Source organism: Pholis gunnellus (assembly GCF_910591455.1).
Source record: "Pholis gunnellus genome assembly, chromosome: 21".
NCBI lineage: Eukaryota > Metazoa > Chordata > Actinopteri > Perciformes > Pholidae > Pholis > Pholis gunnellus.
In genome coordinates, this window is record NC_136548.1 from 8,764,430 (window position 1) to 8,785,205 (window position 20,776).

At 45.1% G+C, this 20,776-nt stretch overlaps 2 protein-coding genes across 2 annotated transcripts; one reads left to right on the forward strand and one right to left on the reverse strand.

Moving 5' to 3' along the window:
- Positions 1-820: 820 nt before the first annotated feature.
- Positions 821-20,461, forward strand: ift140 (intraflagellar transport 140 homolog (Chlamydomonas); the record flags this gene model as incomplete). Its single annotated transcript, XM_079183247.1, has 30 exons — positions 821-967; positions 1,085-1,306; positions 1,523-1,644; positions 1,773-1,903; positions 2,023-2,198; positions 2,282-2,373; positions 2,452-2,558; positions 2,649-2,791; positions 2,892-3,095; positions 3,425-3,497; positions 3,642-3,733; positions 3,951-4,078; positions 4,222-4,339; positions 4,435-4,556; positions 4,658-4,793; positions 4,910-5,041; positions 5,176-5,211; positions 5,581-5,825; positions 16,044-16,221; positions 16,594-16,784; positions 16,879-16,974; positions 17,098-17,230; positions 17,443-17,586; positions 17,771-17,899; positions 18,032-18,214; positions 18,323-18,526; positions 18,712-18,924; positions 19,146-19,312; positions 19,430-19,571; positions 19,703-20,461. The coding sequence occupies 30 exons, from the start codon at positions 821-823 to the stop codon at positions 19,880-19,882; spliced, it is 4,386 nt and encodes a 1,461-aa protein (XP_079039373.1). The 3' UTR covers positions 19,883-20,461.
- On the reverse strand, positions 8,282-14,227 carry tmem204 (transmembrane protein 204; the record flags this gene model as incomplete). The annotated part of the gene is made up of 3 exons (XM_079182154.1): positions 8,282-9,528; positions 12,998-13,153; positions 13,948-14,227. The coding sequence occupies 3 exons, from the start codon at positions 14,225-14,227 to the stop codon at positions 9,284-9,286; spliced, it is 681 nt and encodes a 226-aa protein (XP_079038280.1). The 3' UTR covers positions 8,282-9,283.
- Positions 20,462-20,776: the final 315 nt, after the last annotated feature.

Here is a 20,776-nt window from a genome sequence, read left to right on the forward strand (position 1 = left end):
GCTACTGTGAATATCAACAGTTGCTAAACGATAGATTAAAACAGTGTGAGTTTAAATGTATTTATCTGTCAAGAAACTGAATAACATCAAATGATGAGATGGTTCTAGTGACATAAGACCTTCGACAACTACTCGTGTTTGCTCGTTGTTTTCCGTAGCTCCTGCGCCCTGTCCCGCCTTCGAAGTTGTCAGGGGCAACTGGAGGAGACGCTTTTCACTCCCACTGGAGGCTACACAACAACACTAATGTTAGGAGTGAAGCTCGATGTTTGAAGTTCTGTCGAGATTAAACAAACTAACTGACACTAACCTGAAGAAAGCGACACTGAGGTTGGTCTTAAGATATTGTAACAGAGCGGTTCACTTCTACAAGCAGCGAGAGCTAGAAATGAATGCTAACTTTGGCTAGCTTAGCTAGCTTAGCTAATGTTAGCAGCTAAAGCTAACTTAATCATTAGTCGCTTAAAGGTACTAACGTGAATGGCAGCTGATAGGGCAATCTGTTTAGGTGTATTCATAGTTAAGATAAAGTGTAGGTTGTTCATCTGTACCCATTAGTGATCGAATGCTAAGCTAAGTCTACTAACGTTACCGTTACATAGAGTGGAATTATAAATGTGGAATCAATGGATGCTATTTAAGGGTACGTTCAAGGCTTAACTAGTGATTAAGTTACCGAGCTTCTTTTTTTTTATCACAGCCAGACAGCTAGGTAGCTGGACATTACACTGCACAACAACAACAACACTGCACAACAGTGCCCCCCCCCAGCACCAATCCCCTGTGTTTTTGTTCTTATTCAGAGAGGAGCAGTGGGGACATGGCGGTGTATTTTGACCACCGCATCGAGGCCCCTGACAGCAGTAATGTGCCCTCTCAGTTGACCTGGCACTCGGCTCTTCCTGTACTGGCTGTGGCCTCAAGCAGCCCCACCACTGGAGGCAATGTAGACCTCTACCTGCAGCAGGTAAACACTGGGCTTTTCCTGATGATCACTGACACAGAAAGAAAAAAAAACTCTGTTATATAGTCACTGTCTGTGGATATTCTAAAGTGTGTATACTTTATCCCTGTCCGTATGCAGGGGGAGTATGTGGATAGCTGCCATTTAGAACGTCCTCACCAGCCCACAGTGCTGCGCTGGCATCCCATAAAGCCAGTGTTGGCACTGGGCTGGGAGAATGGAGAGGTAGTGCTGCTCACACACCCCTCCGGAGATCAAACGGTCCTTCCCAGCGCACATGCAGCCGGCATCACACTGCTGGAGTGGAGTAGCTCCGGCAGCCGCTTAGTAACTGGCGATCAGGTGAGTGTATTGCAGTGACTGTATACACAGACACTCTTGTACATATATACTGTACATGTCATACTAACATACCTTCTGGGCCGGATACTGTGACCAGGGTCGGATTAGCAACATTGGCATAAATGGCTCAGAGGGCCAAATGCAATCTGAAACCATTTAAACTTCCCATTTGTTCCTATAGAACCACATAAATATAGTGTAATTATTCAATGACAGACTGGAGCGCTAGCAGTCTGGAAGGTAGATGCTAGAGGGAGACTTCAAGGAAACCATCTCGTGAAGCACGAGTACAACAAACCTCTCACTTGCTGCATCTTCAGACCGGCCTCGCCTGGGGAGTAAGTAAACAGGATGCAATGCTCAGAGTTAGTTCTTTATTCTTGCCAGTGAGATAGTATTGAAAACATTGTGATATCACTTGGTCTAAATGCTGCATGCTGATCGTAGAACCTTACTTATGTTACAGCGATGTGGCAATGCTAGCCCGGGCCTCGGTTAGTGGAGATGAGAGTGCTCTGGACATGTTCAGCTGGAAGGGAGCACCTCTCAAGATGGGCCCACAGGAGGGACTCGCATTCTACGTCAGCACCGCAGACGGTGGGAGTTTTGTTTTTGTTGTCCTCTGTCGTGAAGAATTATCGCACCACCGTGAGTGTGTATACTGAAAGCCGCCTTGTGTCGCTCCTGACTTTTACAATCTCGTACCTTGTATATAGGTAAGGTCCACAGTGTGGATGAGCTTTGTAAGACAAGCACACTTCTCAGTGTGGAGGGCGCAGTCAAGAAGCTGCTCTATCTGGAGAAACGAGAGGTACTCGCTGTGATCACGGAGACCCTGATGTTGTCACAGTACACTCTTGGACCTGAGGGAGGAGCCCAGGAATTTATGAAGGTACACAAAAATCATCAGAGATAAAAACATTTTTTTCTTAAGGTCAGTTTTCTTTTGTGAACATGTTTTTTTTTTCACGATAGGTGAAGTTGAGCAGCAAGACCGGGCAGAATGTAGACATTTTCTGGACAGCGAACGGCCTCCTTATCACAGCAACGGGGGAGCAGGTCATCAGGTCAGTGTACACACACTGTTTGTTGCACACATACCTAACATTCCAATTGTGAACTTGAATATCTGTCATTTGTTTTAGGCTGTGGGACCTGGACGGAGACGACAACTATGTTTTGTCCCTCAACGAGACTCTGGGGTTTGAGAGAGGAGAGATGATCAACTGTGTTGCATATTGCGAAGCAAAAGGTAACCACTACATTTTCATCCCTTTGTGCGAACGGTATAAAGTGCTGTTAAACCTAATTGTTTTTGTATTATGTTTTTGGCCACCCCCAGAAATCTTGGCAGCTGGCACCAGCCAAGGCCGCATAGCGATGTGGAAGATGGTGGTGCAGCCAGTCGGCATCAGAGGTGATACCAAGGCCCAGTGGAAGCTGCAGACGCCCACAGAAATAGAGGGAAATGTCATTCAGCTGCAGGTACTGTCTGGACTGGATTTTTTACTAAATGTGATATCAGCCGATATAAAAATATATATATTATTCCGCTGGGAAAGTTCACTCAGACCTTCCATTTCAGTGGGGCACCAGCCTGAATCTGCTGGCGGCCAACAATTCCAACACAGTGCGGATTCTGTGTGAGCATGTGATGTCGGCCCATTTCAGCCAGCAGGTGGCAGCGGTGCAGCTCACCCCCACTCAGCTCAGCATCACTCTGTTCGCCACGGGAGTGAACCTCGCTCTGCAGTCTGACATGCACATCAAGGGAGTGTGTGTTACTAAGGTCAGTCTCTGTACTTGAAGAGGCCATTGTGTAGCATGTATGGGGATCTATTGGCAGAAATGGAATATAATATCATAATACAAGTATGTTTTCTTTAGTGCATAATCACCTATATTTCTGCATTAACCGAGAACTGACAAACCAAACACTGGCTCCAGTTAGGGCCTTTTGTGTTTTTGCATCTGTAACCTGTAACCTCCCCCCTCGATGCAACACAACGGATCTTTTAAGAAAAGACAACGACCGCCTCTACAAAGGTTTTCTCACGAAGACAAGTAAACATTGCAGTAGAAATCATTGTAACTGGATGTGTGTCGTCATACCAACAGGATTCAGTGACAGTCTGGAGCGGCAAGCAGGTCACAGTGTACGAGCTCTCAGGGACAGTTCTTCGCAATACAGGTACGAGACTGAAGCCGACTGAACAGACCAAACACTGATTCCCGTGTACGTCATCCACCGCCTTCATTTGTAAACTTCTGCTTTTCTCCTTCATTTTTCTGAACTCTCGCTTTTTCCACCCCCCCCCTCTTGCTGATTTCCCAGGATCCTTTCCTTGTGACTCCCATGTCGTGGCTGTGCATGGCGAGAACCTCTACACGGTGGAACCTAACAGGGTTCAGATACGTACGCCACAGGTCTGTCGTCCCGCCCTGGAACCTACGATCCAATATTCACTAAACACAGAGAAGTGAACACAAATGTTTGCGCATGCATTTTATAAACACAAACCTGGTGTTGTTGTTTTACAGCTGAATTTGAATTTCTTTTTAAATGAGCGTAAACACAAGTGGTATTTGTCGCTCTAAATTGGTTAATTGTTGACTCGTCTTTTTTCCTCCTCTTCTTCTTTAGGGCACCGTGAAGCAACTGCTGACCTTTTCCAAGGCCGAGGGCAATCCTGTACTCCTCAGTGTGTGTCAGTCTTACCTGGTGGTAGGCACAGACACGGCACACATCAGAGTATTTGACCTCTCCAGAAGGTATATAATGTTAATGAGCACGTTGGTATCACTTCAGCTCTGGTGTCCTTCAAAGAAAAAGTAGTAAAAAGAAAGCCAGTTGACTTCCATGTGTTGTACATTTCTGTTCATTGACTACTTCTATGATCCAACTGTCTTTATAGAGATGCCAAAGCTCACTGCAGTGCTAAGAACCTGGCCGAGCAGATTGCTAATCTGGGAGCCCTGAAGTCCGTCAAATGTAACGCCAGCGGCAGCCAAGTCAGCATCCTAATCTCTCAGGTGAATGGCCGACAAACAGTCACCCTTTCCTATAATGTGACTATTTCATGTGACTATTTCTTCTGAACTGAACTGTTTATAACTCTCCCTTTTAGGTTAATGGGCGTCCGGATCACAAAGTGTACTTTTATGACGTCGAGATGGACACCGTGACACACTTTGACTTCTTCGTTGGCAGACCGTCCAGTGGCGTCTCACAGCCGGACGAAAGCGAAAGGTAGCCGATGTTGCCTTTGTCTGTGTTTTGGATTCTTCCCGGCGTAGAGCTTCCTCCTCCCGGTCGTCTTAACACTGTACCTGACCTGCTCTGTGTTCCAGGCAGCAGTTTCAGGGGACCGAGCTCAGCGGCCGCTGCCCTGTATCTCACTTCTGGGATGAGAGCGAACCTCGTCTCTTCGTTTGCGAGACTGTGCCGATCAGTTCTGAATCCTCATCGACTAGTTTCCCGGATACGGTAAAGATAGTCCTGTGCAGCTTGCTTTACGTTTGAGCATTCTTAGATGATCGATGAGGATTTGAATGAAGTCAATTTAAAGCGGTCTGACCGTGTCTTGCCTTCCTTCTGCTCAGACCGACGTGTCGGTAGTGACGCTCTTCTGTACGCAGGAGCATGGGCTCCTCCTACAGGACTGCTACCCTAAACCTTCAGGCCTGCAGGCGCTCCTCGCTCTGGATGTGCCCTACTATTATTTCAGCTGCAAGGTGAGGAACGAGAACTGTTCTGCTCGTGTGTTGTGTCTTCAGCGGTTTGGGTTTAGTCCTTTGTGTTTTTGTTTGCACCATCACTCTTGTTATGTGAAACTCACGCTGTGTGTTTGGTCTCACGCACCCCCAAGCTATTATTTCGGAGGGGGGTTGTCTTTCGACCAGAAGTAAGTGTCTGTCCCTTACAGTCTGTTCAGAAAGCTTACGTATTCTTGACTCCCAACAGCTGTGGTTGTGTATGCTTTGTGCTGCATTCATGCCCAAAATTTAAGTACCGGCTCTCCAATCCGAGATCAGCAGCACAAGTGCATCCCTGAAAAATCTAGATGTCACTGTGCTGTGTCCAGTTCCCATCCGCCGTGTCTTGATGAATAGATTTGTTCTGTGATGCTTTGTTTTCCCCATTTTACAATTTAAAGTTGTTTTACTAATACGGATCATACCTCACAACGTGCTACATTTATTTCCTGGCTTTGAATCGCATGTTTACCAAATGTTAACACCATGTCCCCCCCCCCTGCTGCACCCGTCCTCAGCCTGGTGAGACAGATCCAGCAGAGATTTCAGCCACAACATCATCAGCAACTCCACAGCCGACCCAGCCGTCGACGGGTTCGGGTCCTGCCCAGATCCCCCACATGGTGTCCAGGCGAGCTCTCAGGGACTTCGTGGGCCTGGAGAACTGTGAGAAGGCAACTCGCGACGCCATGCTCAACTTCAGCTTCTACCTGACCATCGGCGACATGGACGAAGCCTTCAAATCGATCAAGCTCATCAAGAGGTAAGGCCTCAGTACAGGTGTGAGCTCAGAGTAGTGGAGACGTGCAGGATGGCGTGCCCTTGTACGCAGCGCTGTAACTACATCTCCCAGCAGCCTTTGCCACAGGGGCTTTAGTTCAAAGGCTCGGCAAAGGCCACGGCGATAGCATTGTTGCTATAACCTTGACTCTTCTCAGAATGCTCCACAATAGTTTGCAGTGGGAGAGCTGAAACTATTTGCTTTTGACATTTGAGAATGTGGCATTGTTGCCTCTTGCTTTTCCAAACCCCTCATGTCGTTCGACACCTTCGACTGCAGAGGTCAACATGGAGGAAGACAACCACAATCGTTTTGTAACCTTCATTTTGATACACTCTCTTTAAGTCTGACAGGTTAACAAAGGCTCAACACTGCCTGTTTTGTGTTGTCTTATCTCTAAGTTATTCAAACAAAGCAGGCACTTGTCAGGTGGGTGAAAAGAAATACCACAACACAGTATTTGTCTTTGGAAAGGTGTCCTCATTTTAAATACTGTACATGCAGAATTCCACTATGTAGAAAACTAAACACGGCAGTCTATCATATCGTGATGCTATAATTAAATCACCAGAGAATCATTTTTATTTGATGATGTAATAACATGAAATAGTATTTTAAACACAGGACATGATTAAGGACTTTTTCTGTGTCTGTGCTTCGGGAAGGAACTCTTGAAATGTGTATATAGGCTTTGCGACTGTTTCTGTTTATGTGCGGGTGTGTTCGGAGGGGATGTACTTTTCTAAACACACTGAATGACACACACACACACACACACACACACACATGCCAGCTTGGTGCAAAAGGAGTGCCCTTTCCATTCTTGCAAACATTGAATCAGGTCAGTAAAAGGATGTGCGTGTCTGTTCCTGTGTGTGTGTGTTGGGGAAACGTATGTGATTTCAGAACAGATTGGATATTATCTTTAGCAGAATACGTGATTCTGGGCACTCGGTCTGAATTCTGCCGCATAGAAATATAACACAAATGGGGAAAATAGCATAAAAACAAATAAATAAGAAAACAGCTTATCACACCGGCCGGAGAGTCCAGAGAGTTTAATAGGCACGATGACAGCTTTACTCAGTTCCTCATTGATGGCTATTTTTACTGCTGCTTCTCAGGTCAGCATTGTGTTCAATTCCCGCAAATCTCCAGCCACAGGAATGTGCATTTCCTGCGGCGTAAACCTGTACCTTCTGGGACTTGTCTGTATGGTGCAAATCTTTTGAATTGACTCTCATACTTGAGTCAGAGGCTGGCTCGCGACCCCGGAGTCAAGCTTATTCCATCTATTACACGGGGCTGTACTCAGCCTCATCTATGGGTGTTGTGAATCAAGTAGAAAAAAATGATTAAAGTAACAATTCACTGAATACAAAACACATACTCTGCCTCCCAAAGCAGCATGTCAGATAGGTTGGAATGTCTTTATGCAGTCCAGACGGTGCTACTTCCTCTCATTCATGTTGGCCTTGACTTCAGGTGACACGCTGCAGGGTTATCTTGCTACATGAATGCAAGCCTACTCTTGCTGTCTTTTTGCCACTGCATTTGCTATTTAACAGCAAAAAGTCCCCCTTTTCCATCAGGAACAAAAACACCCAAGGAAGTGTTCAGCTGTGAGGCCGAGACTGATGGATGACGTTGTAGTGATGAGGTACATGCGACCCTCGTGCTCTCGGTTTATGCCATTTGTCAGAGGAAATGTAACTCAAACCATCACAGCTCTTCACCACTGATAGTCTGTCATTCTTCTGAGAAGCTATTCCCGTTCCCAGAAGCAAACATTCGAATTAGAATTGTACAAAATGTAGATATCTATATTTATCTTCACAGGTTTGGGTCAGTTTTTCAATGATGGTGTTGGAATTTTAAATGATTCTACCGGCGCACTCACTGATACGAGACTATATAAGAGTGTTAGTGTTCAATAGCGTAACACACAACACCTAAAGCAATATACAGCATGTGCAGCACGTATGCTGTACTGTGCTATAGCTGATATGACGGTTCATATGGACTCTTAACAAATGTTGAGGGAGGTTCATTCTTGACCTTGCTCATTTACTGCTGTAGCCTTTTCTTGAGCTTTCAGTCCGATCTCACTGCCCTCTTTGAAGCGCATGTATATAATCCGCTTGTTATCATCTGACATAAGTCGTGTACATAGTACTGTACTCAGGTCACATGGTAACACTTGAGCAAATTCCAGTGGCTGAATAAGGCCGTGATATATGGTCAAAAGCTCCAGAAAGAAAGTTAGTAAGGGAACCTTGAGTAAAGAGTATCACAGATACAATTCTGTTGTTACAAATACGTGTGATATGTCATTTCTATGTTGTCCATTTGTCAGGTGTGGTGTTGGACACCGAAACAACAACAACAACAACAACAACCACCACTGTGTTTGAATATTTACCAATACATTTATTGACTTTATATGATATATTATTATTTGAATGTGCCCCTATGTTTGACCCACTGATAGCCTGGAGTTATGATATGGTCACAATAATAATACTACTACTAATGAGAGCATTATCCGTTATACCAACACATCATATTACTTTGAGTATACAGTATGTACCACAAGCGAGCAGAGGTTTGCGTGGAAGGCGTCGTGACAAATGCGTTTTTAAATCTCCATGTCATTTCAAAATGCAGTTTACTTTGTTACCCAACAAATCTAAATCACTTCCATTCATTAATTGGCCGTTATTTTGTGTTTTTATATCTTCCATTCTTCAACCGCAAACATATGAATGTGATAATGACGCATTCAGAGAGAGTAAGAATGTTCCCTCATTTCTGTAGGTTCTTGTTTATTTGATCAAAATAGCACCTCTCATTGTTGTAAATTTAAATATGGTCACTGATTTGGTAAAAGCCACTCAAGATGTTTGACTTCTGCTCTTACCTTGTTAGTTTACTTACTTACTTGCAACATACATCATTAATAACAATATGTATTAAACCGGTAATAAGCTTTAAAAGGATGAAAACAAAATATGAGGTATTCTGGTATTACATTTTCAACATCTTTCATCATTTCCAATTTATAATTATGCAGGAGGCCATTTAATAAGTGCACATATAAGAGAACAGGTCAAGTTCCAGCTTGATCTTTCCATGAGCAGGTTGTTTCATATTTAGCCACAAATGAGCTCACCCAAGCATGAATACAGTTTTAAATATGTTTGGAAGCTGAGGGTTGATTTATACATCAATTTAACTTCTGTGCCCTAAGAAGCATTATAATAATGACATCATAGCTTATGGTGGGAGAAGTTGTGAAATATAGAGTTTTACAATTGTTAGTCCAGCTGCTGTAGAGCCACAGGAACGGCCCTCTTTTCTTGGACTAAAACATGTAAAGTTGAGAGCACAGCCTTGTCACTGTAGTCGATTACTCCCTATGGGTTATGAAGTCACGTGGCTCAACAGGGCGACTCCACGTAGTCGTTGTCTAGGCGCGGGTGGAACGGCGACGCCAGCGAGCGACTGATGATTATAACTCGCGGCGCGAGGCAGTCGTCGCGGCGGTGTAAAATGTTCCAGATGAGCATGGCCGCAGCCGTGGTGGCCAGCAGGCAAGCGGCTATGTCCAAGTAGCAGGAGAAGGACAGGTGCGTGTAGGGCCCGATCCTGTAGAAGGTCACGAGTCCAATCAGCAGAACAAAACCTGCACAGGAGCATCGAGAGAAAAAAGGGCTTCAGTCAGGGAAAACCCACTGCCATTCATTCATTCATTCATTGAGCAACATCAACGTTTGGCCAAAGAAAAGAAAATGTTCCTCAGGCGCTCAGCGCAAGCGGAACGTGTTCTGAAGTATATTTTCTTTTCTTTGACTATGTATGTACTCATTTTAGTTTCGTACTTTTCTTTTTATATTTGGAAAGAGTGTGTGGATCCCACATGCTCAAATGTAGACTTCCATCCCTGTGGCCTTGTGTTTCGCCGTTCAGCGGGAGCTCTGTGTGGGGCCTTTGAATTTGGAAATCTGTTTCCTCCTCGGGAAGAACTTCTGAGATCAAAGTTCTCAATGGTTTAAAAATATCGGAGCATGAATATGTGTGCGGGAAAGCCCTTTGAGATGCTTTATCTCCTGATTTCTTTGATTCACGGTGAGTCACGCAATGAAGCGCTCCTGTTTGCATGCGAAGGTAAAAAGCCACGGCCTTCGCTGTTTCTCTGATCTTATGCTGTGTTTTATCAGTGTTATCTGTGGGAAGTGGAAAGTTACTCCCCGTCTCCATAGCCCGCACCTTTCCTCATTCTTTAGAAGTGTGTATGAAAGCCCACAACAATCAATGCTATAAGTACAACAAGAAAGGTACAAGTAAGGTCTGGAGCCGTGATCCAATCGTTCAACAATAAAACATGTCTGAAAACCTGCTCCGCCCACAGCGGTATAAATACAGGCATGACAAATATTCACTGGAAATATGGATGTTGGTGCTTTAGGATATGAATCAGTCACACACTTGTATTTCTTTCTCTACGTCTACTGTCATTGTTTTAATTGAGGATGTGGATAATTGTCTCTGTATCATTGCGTGTCTACACACATAAGAATGCGACTTGTTTGCGCGATCGGTTCGTTGTTCAACCTGTTTGGCTCCTTATCCAAGAGAGTGAATAATCTCCCGTCCAGGCTCCAGCCAGGGTGCGCTGTGTGAACCTCTTTTTTTGGCAGAGACTTATCTCTCAGACTTCCTTCCCCTTCTTCCTCTTTCCATCCTTCCTTCCTTTCCTTCCTCTCCACACCCTAAGCTTGGAGGTTGATATATTCGCTGGACATTTGACATGATCTGTCACAGAGAAAGTCTTATCTAAAGGCCAGGTCTTGGAAATGAATTTAGCCGGTTTGCTTTCCACCCAGATAGCCGCGTCTCGGTTCATTCTTAAAGGCACACGCGTGAATTCAAGTTATTAGGCTTGCCCGGAGGTCTTTATGATCATGAATCTCTTGAGCCACAGGTTTCTGGGAAAGGTTTGACTCCTTCCTGAGCCAGATTCAAAAAGATCTGAAATGAGCCCCACAGTTGCAATTCCTCAAAATCAAAAGCACTGATAATGTGCGTCTCAGAGGGAGAGGACCGGCGGCCATGACTTTTGACACGTTAGAGCTGTGTCCATTCAGAAAACACATTCCAGAGAGAAATGAACAATATGGGCTTTCAGCCTGGCCCTGCCAAAACCGCTGAGATATCACTGAATGGAACTGGATATTGTTATTCCACAGTCGGCCTGCAATAGCTGAGAATTTTGGCACGTCTGAAAATGAAAACATTCCTGAGAAAGAGAGTGATTGGTAAAAATATCTCCATTCATTCAGAGCTGAAGCCCATTCACTGACTCTGTGCGGGAGGTCTAAAGAAGTTATGGGGTATTAATTCCTGGTAAAAATAAACTGTCTTCAGTTGGATATTTAGTAAAGGAACGACAACATTAATGCATTAATGTCTGTTATTTAAGACGACTAACTACCTTGTATTATTGATGAAGCCAAAATGACATAACTTTCCCTCATATATTGCATTTATGTAATTTTCATCTGTTAAACTTATGAATTATACTCTTTTTCTGAGTGTTCTGCTTTTGGTCTGAAGCATCCCGCATGTCATCTCATGACTCAGCAGCTTTGTTGGCCATATATGGTAAAAGAGAGTCAAATTGGAAGATGCCGTGTTTCCAGAGAGCGTTGCTATTTTTAGACGTCAGGGAAATAGGTGTGTGCTGCGTACCGCTTTATAGACTTTGTCGCTATTGTTACTAACGCCAACATTTGCAGACAGCCTCATAGGTAATCATCGGTCATATTATCATAACAGCTAAAAATGTTCACCACACATGTTAGTGATAGTGATTTATGTTTATTTTGTCATTGTCTTCGTTAATCAAGCTCTGGTGAGATCACTGGGCCCTGAGATTTGGCTGCTGGGTGGGTCTCAATCCTCTTGCCAAGGTCTTCAGATAAAAGGCCTCATCCCTGCTTCCGCGAGTGCCCGAAGCCGCCGCCGATAAAGAGCAGATTCTTTATTCACCGCTGCTTTACGACGTTTTGTAAACACGGACATAAAAGCCAGGCCAGCTTATCTAGACAGAGGCAATTCCCACCCTGCTGTCGTGTGTACCACAGGACATTTCTGCACCAAAACACACTATAAACACACAATCCCTCCTGCCAGTGCGCACACAAACACACAGTCCCTGTTGAAACTGTCTTTCCCGTCCATATACCCCCTCCCCTCGTTTTCCTTCTTCAGCTCTGGGGTTTGCATAACAGGTAGTCACAGACATTTCCTCGTCCTGAGCAGGGATATCCTGGCGCCCGACAGTCGCTCCCTGGCTCGCTGCAGCTCTGGCCCGTGGACTCTGGGACGAGGAACTAAATTTAGACCCAGACCCCCTTCATGCCGCTCTGCCATAAAGATACCAACCGGCTGAGCGACCACTGCGCACAACACACTAACTCACCAGCCAGATCTCGATGTGGCACAGTGGGAAGGCTGCGTGGGCACTGCCATGACTGCATTAAAAGTTATTTCCCATGCTAATGTCCTGACGATGGCCCCCTTTCTGTTCTCTGGTTTCCTAGTTTCCCCCTTTATTTTCTCACTTTGTTTGGCTTTGTCAGTTCTTTTATTTACTTAATTTATACTTCTTTCTCTGTGCACCAAAATCAAAAACACTGCTGTCACATTTGACCCACATTATCTACTTTTACCATGGATTTGGACTCACATTACGTAAACATATTGTCTAGCAGCCATTTCCAAAGGAATCCAAGTTTATTTTTGACTGAGTAAACTCAAAGCAAGAGCTGTGCCGCCTTTTGCCTTTGTCTGGAGGTTTTCACACAGTGTCTTTCGGCAGCATTTGGCCCGAGAGCCTGATCTGTAGTGTTGGACAGTCAGCCAGTCTAGCTCCCCCTGTGATTGTATCCCCTCTCTTTGGCACTCTACCAGAAAGCAAGTGAACCTTGCCCTGCAGCATCTGGATTTTTCCTCTTTCTTTGTGATGTTATGTGCATAGTTTTCTTTTTAGACAGAATGATACTTAGCATTTGCATCAGACGTGCTTTTTCTGAGGCTTGTTTTCCTGCTGATGCAAACGAGACAAGCTGCAGAAACCGCTGGTTACTCACTGGCTAGCTGGAAGAGCGCAGCGATGGCCTCCTCCCACCACTGGGACTCCTGTGTGATGAAGGGCAGCTCCATCAGGCCGAGGAGGAAGATCAGCTGACCGGCAGTCAAGGCCACCGTAGCCATCAGGTTACATGCCCGCATCATGTCGAATTGCACTTGAGGGACCAGAAGAAGAGCGCTGTCATTATTCCTGCTCTGTGATCTAACTGCATTAATTGGATCTGCACGATAAAGTTCAGTTCGGTCTTGATCTTATATACAGTGTACATCTGTAGCATGGTGACATTGCGATGATTAAAGTTTTGTCTTGAATGGGGACGCAGGTCTTTGTCTAACGTTAGTAGGCAGCGTTGCCCATTGTGCTAAAGTTGGCCAGTGGACCTTCAGCGGTTCCCAAACTTTTCCTTGAATGGAAATTTCTCAATGGAGCTTAATTTAGCGAAGCAGCACAACACTGACTCAGCCTGAAATCTCATCCAGGTAGTGTTTATACTCATGTCAGCAACATGATTGCCCATCAAAAAGATGCGATTGGCTTAAAAATGAATTACATACTATATAAATGATTGTCTGGCAGCCATGTGCTACTGTTTACACTAATACATCAGACTGCCATTGACCTACAGCAAAGTGCTTCAATTGGGTTTCTTCTTGTCGTACAGAATTGTTAATCTAGTGAGTTCAGTTTGGGGTTTTTGGGTTTTCACATGTAGTTAGTCATCTGTGGCCAATCAGAAGCTCCTGAAAATTGAATCTATTTCTTTACTGACTCGCAGTCAAGTTTGTTTCATTACTGAAGCACGGTTACATCTACGCTACACCAATCAATTAATCAACAACTGATGAGAAATAGATGAGACACTTTGCTAATAGCTTTCTTTTTTTTAAAAACAGGCATAAATAACATTGTTATATTGCACTTTAATTCAAAACTAGCGTAAAAACTTACGTCTGACCGTGCTGCGTGATTCTTGGTAGCCTGCATAATCGGAGCCCCATCCCAGGCCTTCGCACTGCCTCTGTGTCCCCTGCCCCCGTCTCCCAGCCTGCAGATCCTCGCGTCCCCTTTCCCCACCCGCGGGACACATCCTCCACAGTCCCACACTCCTCCTGCGTCCGTCCTCCAGGGCCTGCAGGACCCAGCTGGGGGTGAAGGCTGCAACGTTATTAAGGACCAGGGACAGCAGGGCCACTGCCACCGCTGCCGCCACCAGCCTCTGCACGGCCATGCGGCGCCGGACGCCCGCCACCTCTCCCCCTCCCTCGTGTTCCCCCAACGACCCCTGATCCTCGGCAGTGTCCTGCACGCTTCCCTGCCTCTCCTCTGGGGCAGTAGCACCAGCGGTGCTCTGGGCCCCCGGGCTCCTCTCCACCTCCTCCTCCGCCACCACCACCACCACCACCACCACCACCACCTCCTCCTCCTCCAGCTGTCCCAGCTCACACAGAGGTGGAATTGCCAAGAGTGTTGTCTTGAGGCTTAGCTAAAGAACATCTCCATTCATCTTCATTCAGGACTGGATTGTTGTTGCAGCAGATCCTCAGCCCTCCTCCTCAGACAGCACTGCGGGTACGCCAGGATTAATCCAACTAACACCTTGGTCCATTCCACTGGCTCCGGCTGGCTGCAGCTTGACTCTTAGATCTTGCTCCTTGCTTTATTTTCTCCCTTTCTACTTTGTCGTCTCCTTTTCCGTCGACAGTGCGCGGCTTACTGCACCGGTCTGACTTCTGTGTGTGTGCAGCTGGAATTCTCTGTGTAGGCAGTAGATTTAGTTTTTCCCTTCAGCACTTCACATTGCCCTCGGAAGAGTACAAATGCAAAGCAGGACAGATTCTAACAGTGTTTTGCTCGGAGCTGACTCGTCTGTGGCTTTACTGGGTCTCTCAACTAGAAAATCACACACTGCCTGACTGGAACCAGAAGTCCTTTAACCCACCTCCTTTGGCTTCTTTCTGTCTTTCCCTCTCTCTCTCCCTCGCTCACTGATTCTCTGCAAATCCTTCAGGTCAGAGTTGAGATTTGGGGGAGTTGCTGTTCGTCATAATCCGAGACATCAGTTCGCAACTGTAGCAAGCTTTAAACAGACAGTTCCCTCCTTCATGATCACTTTAAATGTGTGTGTGTGTGTGTGTCGGTGTGTTTGTGTGAGAGAATGTCCAAAAGACCCCCTCCTAGACGTCACTGTTGTGTATTCTTTTGTCTGGAGCCCAGGGGGCGTTCGCTAAAGTCCTCTCTCTCGTGTGCAACAAACATATTGGCCGGCGCAGTCAGCCAGCAACAGGATGTGTTTCCTGAGAGGAAAAGAGGATGGGAAGAGGGGCCAAATGTGGACCTATTCCTTCTCTTGTCTTTCCTTTTTCTGTCTCTCTAGATCTTGCCGCCCTGTGTGCGGCGAGCTCTAGCAGTCCCAAGTATCTCACAATTCATTTTCAGGGTTGGGTTTTTTTCCTGTGACCATATAGAGACAGCTTTTTACAGCGCTCCATTCCCTCCATTTCGTAGCAGGGCCCCTAAACATTTGGGGTATTTCCTGTTGCCTAACTTTAATAAACAGCCCACATCTGTATCAGCTAAAGCAAGGAGGAGGGAGGTGGACGCAAATAGAGACCAGATGGCTGTGGAATCTTACATTTGGAATAGACGCAAAAGCAGCGGGGGTCGAGGGGCTGATTTACGTCAGCAAGACAAAAAGGGGGGAAAAAAAAGGAAAGACAGAGGTAGAAAAGCACGCCTCTCGCTTTGTGTTAAAGTCCGGCACACATTCCTGTTCCTCTGTGCTTATAGCAGTGTTTGTGTGCAGGAGATCTTTTATGGACATTTCTTGTGATCCTGATGCTCCAGTACTAGAGGCCTGGCCAGTGAGAATAAAGGGTATATATACATATTTTAGACAGCTGTGTCACTATGTTTACATGCACACTGAGGGTGTATGACTTCAAATAAACTGTAAATAACATGTGTTTTCACACTTGAATAATAAAATACCAATGCCATGGGGACACATTACCCTTGCAAACAAGCCGTTTCTCTTCTCTCCGTAGTAAAGCGGTTTGGGAAAACATGGCACGGATGTGTGTGAAAACCCGCCAGCTGGATGTGGCACGCGTGTGCCTTGGGAATATGGGAAATGCCAGGGCTGCAAAAGCACTGAAGGAGGCGGAGATTGAGCCTGAGCCAGAAGCCCGAGTGGCTATGTTGGCCATTCAGCTCGGCATGCTGGTGAGATATTCAAGTAGAGTGTAAATCAGGCTTATAGGTTGACTCGTGCTCATTTCTCTCCGCCCAATGTACCTTTTTATTCTTCTTCGTTTGGCCATAATGTATTCTTTAATTTGACATTGCAGCTTTCTTTTATCCAGCCACGCTTTCTGTGTGCAGAAAAAAAAAGGGGACAAGATAGACAATGCAATAGAGAAAATGTAAGATATAAGGCCATCCCCTCACTCCAGCTCATAGAATCCATCCAAAGGATATTTGTTCTCTTCATAAAACCCCTCTTTTAGGTCGGAGCAGTGCACCACACAGAGACCACGGGACTTTCCCAACCAAAAGCATTTCATCTTTCCGTCATCTTTTCCTGTCCTCCAATAGGAAGATGCAGAAAAGTTGTACAAGTGCTGTCAACGCTACGACCTGCTGAACTATTTCTACCAGGCGTCTGGCCAATGGCAGCAAGCTTTGGAAACAGCAGAGAGCCGCGATCGCATCCACCTGCGCACCACCTATTACAACTACGGCAAATACCTGGAGTCCATGGGCGACAAGACCCTGGCCATCACGTAGTAAGACAGAACATCTGTTGTTGTTTTATGTCAATGATAGCGCAGTTTTTTAATTGTATTAGTTCAGTATTACAAAGTGTGATTGTTGTTACAGTTATGAGAAATCAGACACACACAGGGTCGAAGTGCCCAGAATGCTCCAGGATGACACATCATCTCTAGAGATCTACGTTAACAAAATGAAAGACAAGTAAGTCCAGAGCTTAAATACGGCGGTAAATACGTCATCACCTGAAGAGCACATCACATCACAATGTCATACGCACACGCCGAGTTACATTTTAACGTCGGTCCTGTCATCGTATCTGTCCAGGAACATCTATAAGTGGTGGGCCCAGTACCTGGAGAGCCAGTCAGACATGGATTCAGCGCTGCGTTTCTATGAATGTGCTCAAGATTTCCTCTCTCTGGTTCGAGTCCACTGCTACATGGGGAACATTCAGAAGGTGACTCAGTTTGTATTACGGGTGTCATGTAACATGTATCGTATTTTATTGGAAAGAAATGACATTTTACTCATTTTGGCTATTGCACACACAAAGGTTTATTATATACTATGATATATATACTATATACTATATATAGGAGCTTTGTTGATTATAATATTGACATAGTGAGCTGTCCATAAATGTGAGAATGTATTTATTTGCTATACCAGGCATCTGAGATCGCCAATGACACAGGTGACAGGGCAGCGTCGTACCACTTGGCTCGACACTATGAGGGCCATGATGATATCAAACAGGCCGTCCACTTCTACACACGAGCCCAGGCCTACAACAACGCCATACGGCTCTGTAAGGTAAAGCTCTGTGTACCTTTCTGCCCGTCCTCAGTTGGAAACCTCTGTGAATACCCAAAGTACAGATATATATGAATCAAAACCTTTCAGTGGCAGAAATGCTGTACATTCTATATTTTGTTTGTTCGTTCATTGTTGCTGCGCTTTAGTCTCGGTGGGTTGTTGACATGTCGTGTCCTAACAGGAGACGGGTCTGGACGACCAGCTGATGAACCTGGCTCTGCTCAGTAACGCAGAGGACATGATGGAGGCTGCCTGCTACTACGAGGAGAAAGGCACCCACATGGACCGAGCTGTTGCACTCTATCACAAGGTCCCTCACAAATGCCTGCTTTTTCTGAATGACTTGTCTTACGCTATGTTCAGGTTGATGCACTCTAAATATTTCCACACGGGGGCAGTACTGTGACAGTTTATTTATTTTGTCCCGATCTCTCCGCTGTAGGCTGGGTACGTCTCCAAAGCTCTGGAGTTGGCCTTTGCCACCCAGGAGTTCTCTGCACTTCAATTGATCGCTGAGGATCTGAACGAGCACTCTGACCCAGCCCTCCTGGCACGCTGCTCCGACTTCTTCATCACACATTCCCAGTACGACAAGGCAGTGGAGTTACTGGTAGCAGCCAAGAAGGTGACTGTTTGTGGCACGTCGTCACCCATACGTGGAAATTTCAGTTCTTAAGCGCGCACTTAAATGTATCACTCTTTTCATTTTGTGTGTGTGTGTACGCGAACAAAGTACCACGAAGCCCTGGAGTTGTGCGTGACCCAGAGCTTGACCATCACAGAGGAGCTGGCAGAGAGAATGGTTGTTACTGATTCAAAAGACTTGTCCGAAGAGGCCCGAAAGGAGCTGCTGGAGAGGATAGCGGACTGCTGCATGCGTCAGGGCAATTACCACCTGGCCACCAAGAAATACACACAGGCGGGCAACAAGCTGAAGGTAATACTGTGGTGTGTAGCAAACACTATATATCTTCTCTGCAAGCTTAGTACATCTTACAGGTATCTGTGTGAGAAGACAATCTGCATCTGGTCACCATGTCATGTGACATGAGCAATACATAAACAAATACACGCACGTTAATATGCGATGTTAAACCTTAGTGTTTGAATGTTTTTAAACAGGCCATGAGGGCACTCCTCAAGTCTGGCGACACAGAGAAAATAGTCTTCTTCGCCAGTGTTTGTCGTCAGAAGGAGCTTTTCATCATGGCCGCCAACTACCTCCAGTCTCTGGACTGGCGCAAGAATCCAGAGATCTTGAAGACAATCATTGGTTTCTACACCAAAGGGAGGGCACCAGACCTGCTGGCTGGCTTCTATGAAGCCTGTGCACAGGTAGAGCAACACTTCATACAACATATTCTGCCATTTCATGATGTTTATTACTGGTACTTATTGGTCTGGTTATCAATTGACTATAAGCATTTTGGAAGAAATCTGTTAAATTTAGAGCTGTGGTCTTAAATAGCATCCGTTCTGTAGAATAAATGTTACCTCACGAAAATGAATTATTACGTTGTCTTTTTTTTCAAATAACAATGTTTACCATTGTTTAGGTGGAGATTGATGATTACCAGAACTATGAAAAAGCTCTAGATGCTTTGACTGAGGCCTTCAAGTGCCTCTCCAAATCAAAGGACTCTTCAACTGGACAACAGGAAGTGAGACTAGCTGACCTGCAGCATAGAGTTACGCTGATCAAGAAGTTTGTCCACGCTCGCCAGTAAGAATATAACTCATATCTGTTCTCTTTTGTATCTGAATGAGCAACTCCTTCCAAAACAGACATTTTCTTGTGGGAGGTTTTGTTGATGGTCTGACTGTGAGCTTCCGTCTGCAGGTTGTACCCGGAGGATGCTGTTGAGGCCGTGCGGTTATGTGAATCCTTGCTGGAGGAGCCGGAGTTGGACCCTGCTGTCAGGATTGGAGATGCATTTGGTTTTATGGTGGAGCACCACTGTCAGCAAGGCAACTTCCAAGAGGTGACTATCAGTTGTTTCTTCTTTTAATGAATTGAAATGACACTTGAGTATCGGGAAATATCTGCAGTCTGTCAAAGATAGTTTTACACGTCAAGTCATATTGATATCTCCTTCCCATCTTTCTCCTCCAGGCCTACCGTAAGCTGGAGGAGCTCCAGAAGCTTCTGCCATCACAGAACGTCAGGTACTATGTTAGCCAGGCCAGCCTCGAGTCCCTGGAAAGAGAAATGGGCGTACCCATGAAGCGTGGTGACAGCAGGCACAGTGTGAAGGAGGAGGATGAAGTGGAGGAGGACTTAACAGTATCCTAAGTCTCCCTGAGGATTTTACCTTTATTTTGTTAAACAATATAATATATTTTCATATATTTGGATCCTTTATTTGTGTGTCTGAAGAATTCATATTTTCAAGCACATGAATATGCAAGAGTCTGCACTTTCTCAGACCGGGAACAGAGGCTACCAACACGTGTCACGGTAGTAAAATGAGCGCAGTAATTGGTGTGTCGATCATCGTCACACAGTGGACGAGCGCTGTGGAGCATGAGGGGGAAGAGAACGCTACACCAAGACCACATGAGGTTATTTAAAATCTTCCACGCTCACTAAAACAGTTGACATGAGATGATGTTTCCTACCTCAAAAAACAATATTTGAGCTGCAATACATTAAGGTTTCCAGTGTGACTGAGGACGAAGATCGACACTGGAGGCTCTAATTATAGAGCTTTGATATATTAATGGTCACGTTCACATTGATTTGAACAATCTTTCCGTCTAATGCAGAGGTAGTGCATTCAGATACACGCTACGAAATTCTACTGAATCTTCACACTATTTTTTTTAAATGTTGAACAAGTAATCCTTAACCTGTATGATCTGTAACAACAACAAAAGGTCATTTTGAATGCAGATCTTCCATTCTACTTTCCATCCTGGATTAAAGTTACTGCTGCAGGATTGATGAAAACAGATTATCGCCTTTGAGCTGAATTTTACATCTTAAGTTTGGCTCTGAATGTGCTCGTTTGTCATCGATAGTGTCAAAATGTGTAAACTTTGTAAAGCATTTTTCAGCTATTTTTGATAACTTGTGAGTCTACTTCACACGTGTGAATTAATATGTTTTGCATTACAATTCATTGTTCCTATACATTACAAAGTTACTGTAATAAAACATTTTTCTAATTCAATTGCACTCTGTGGC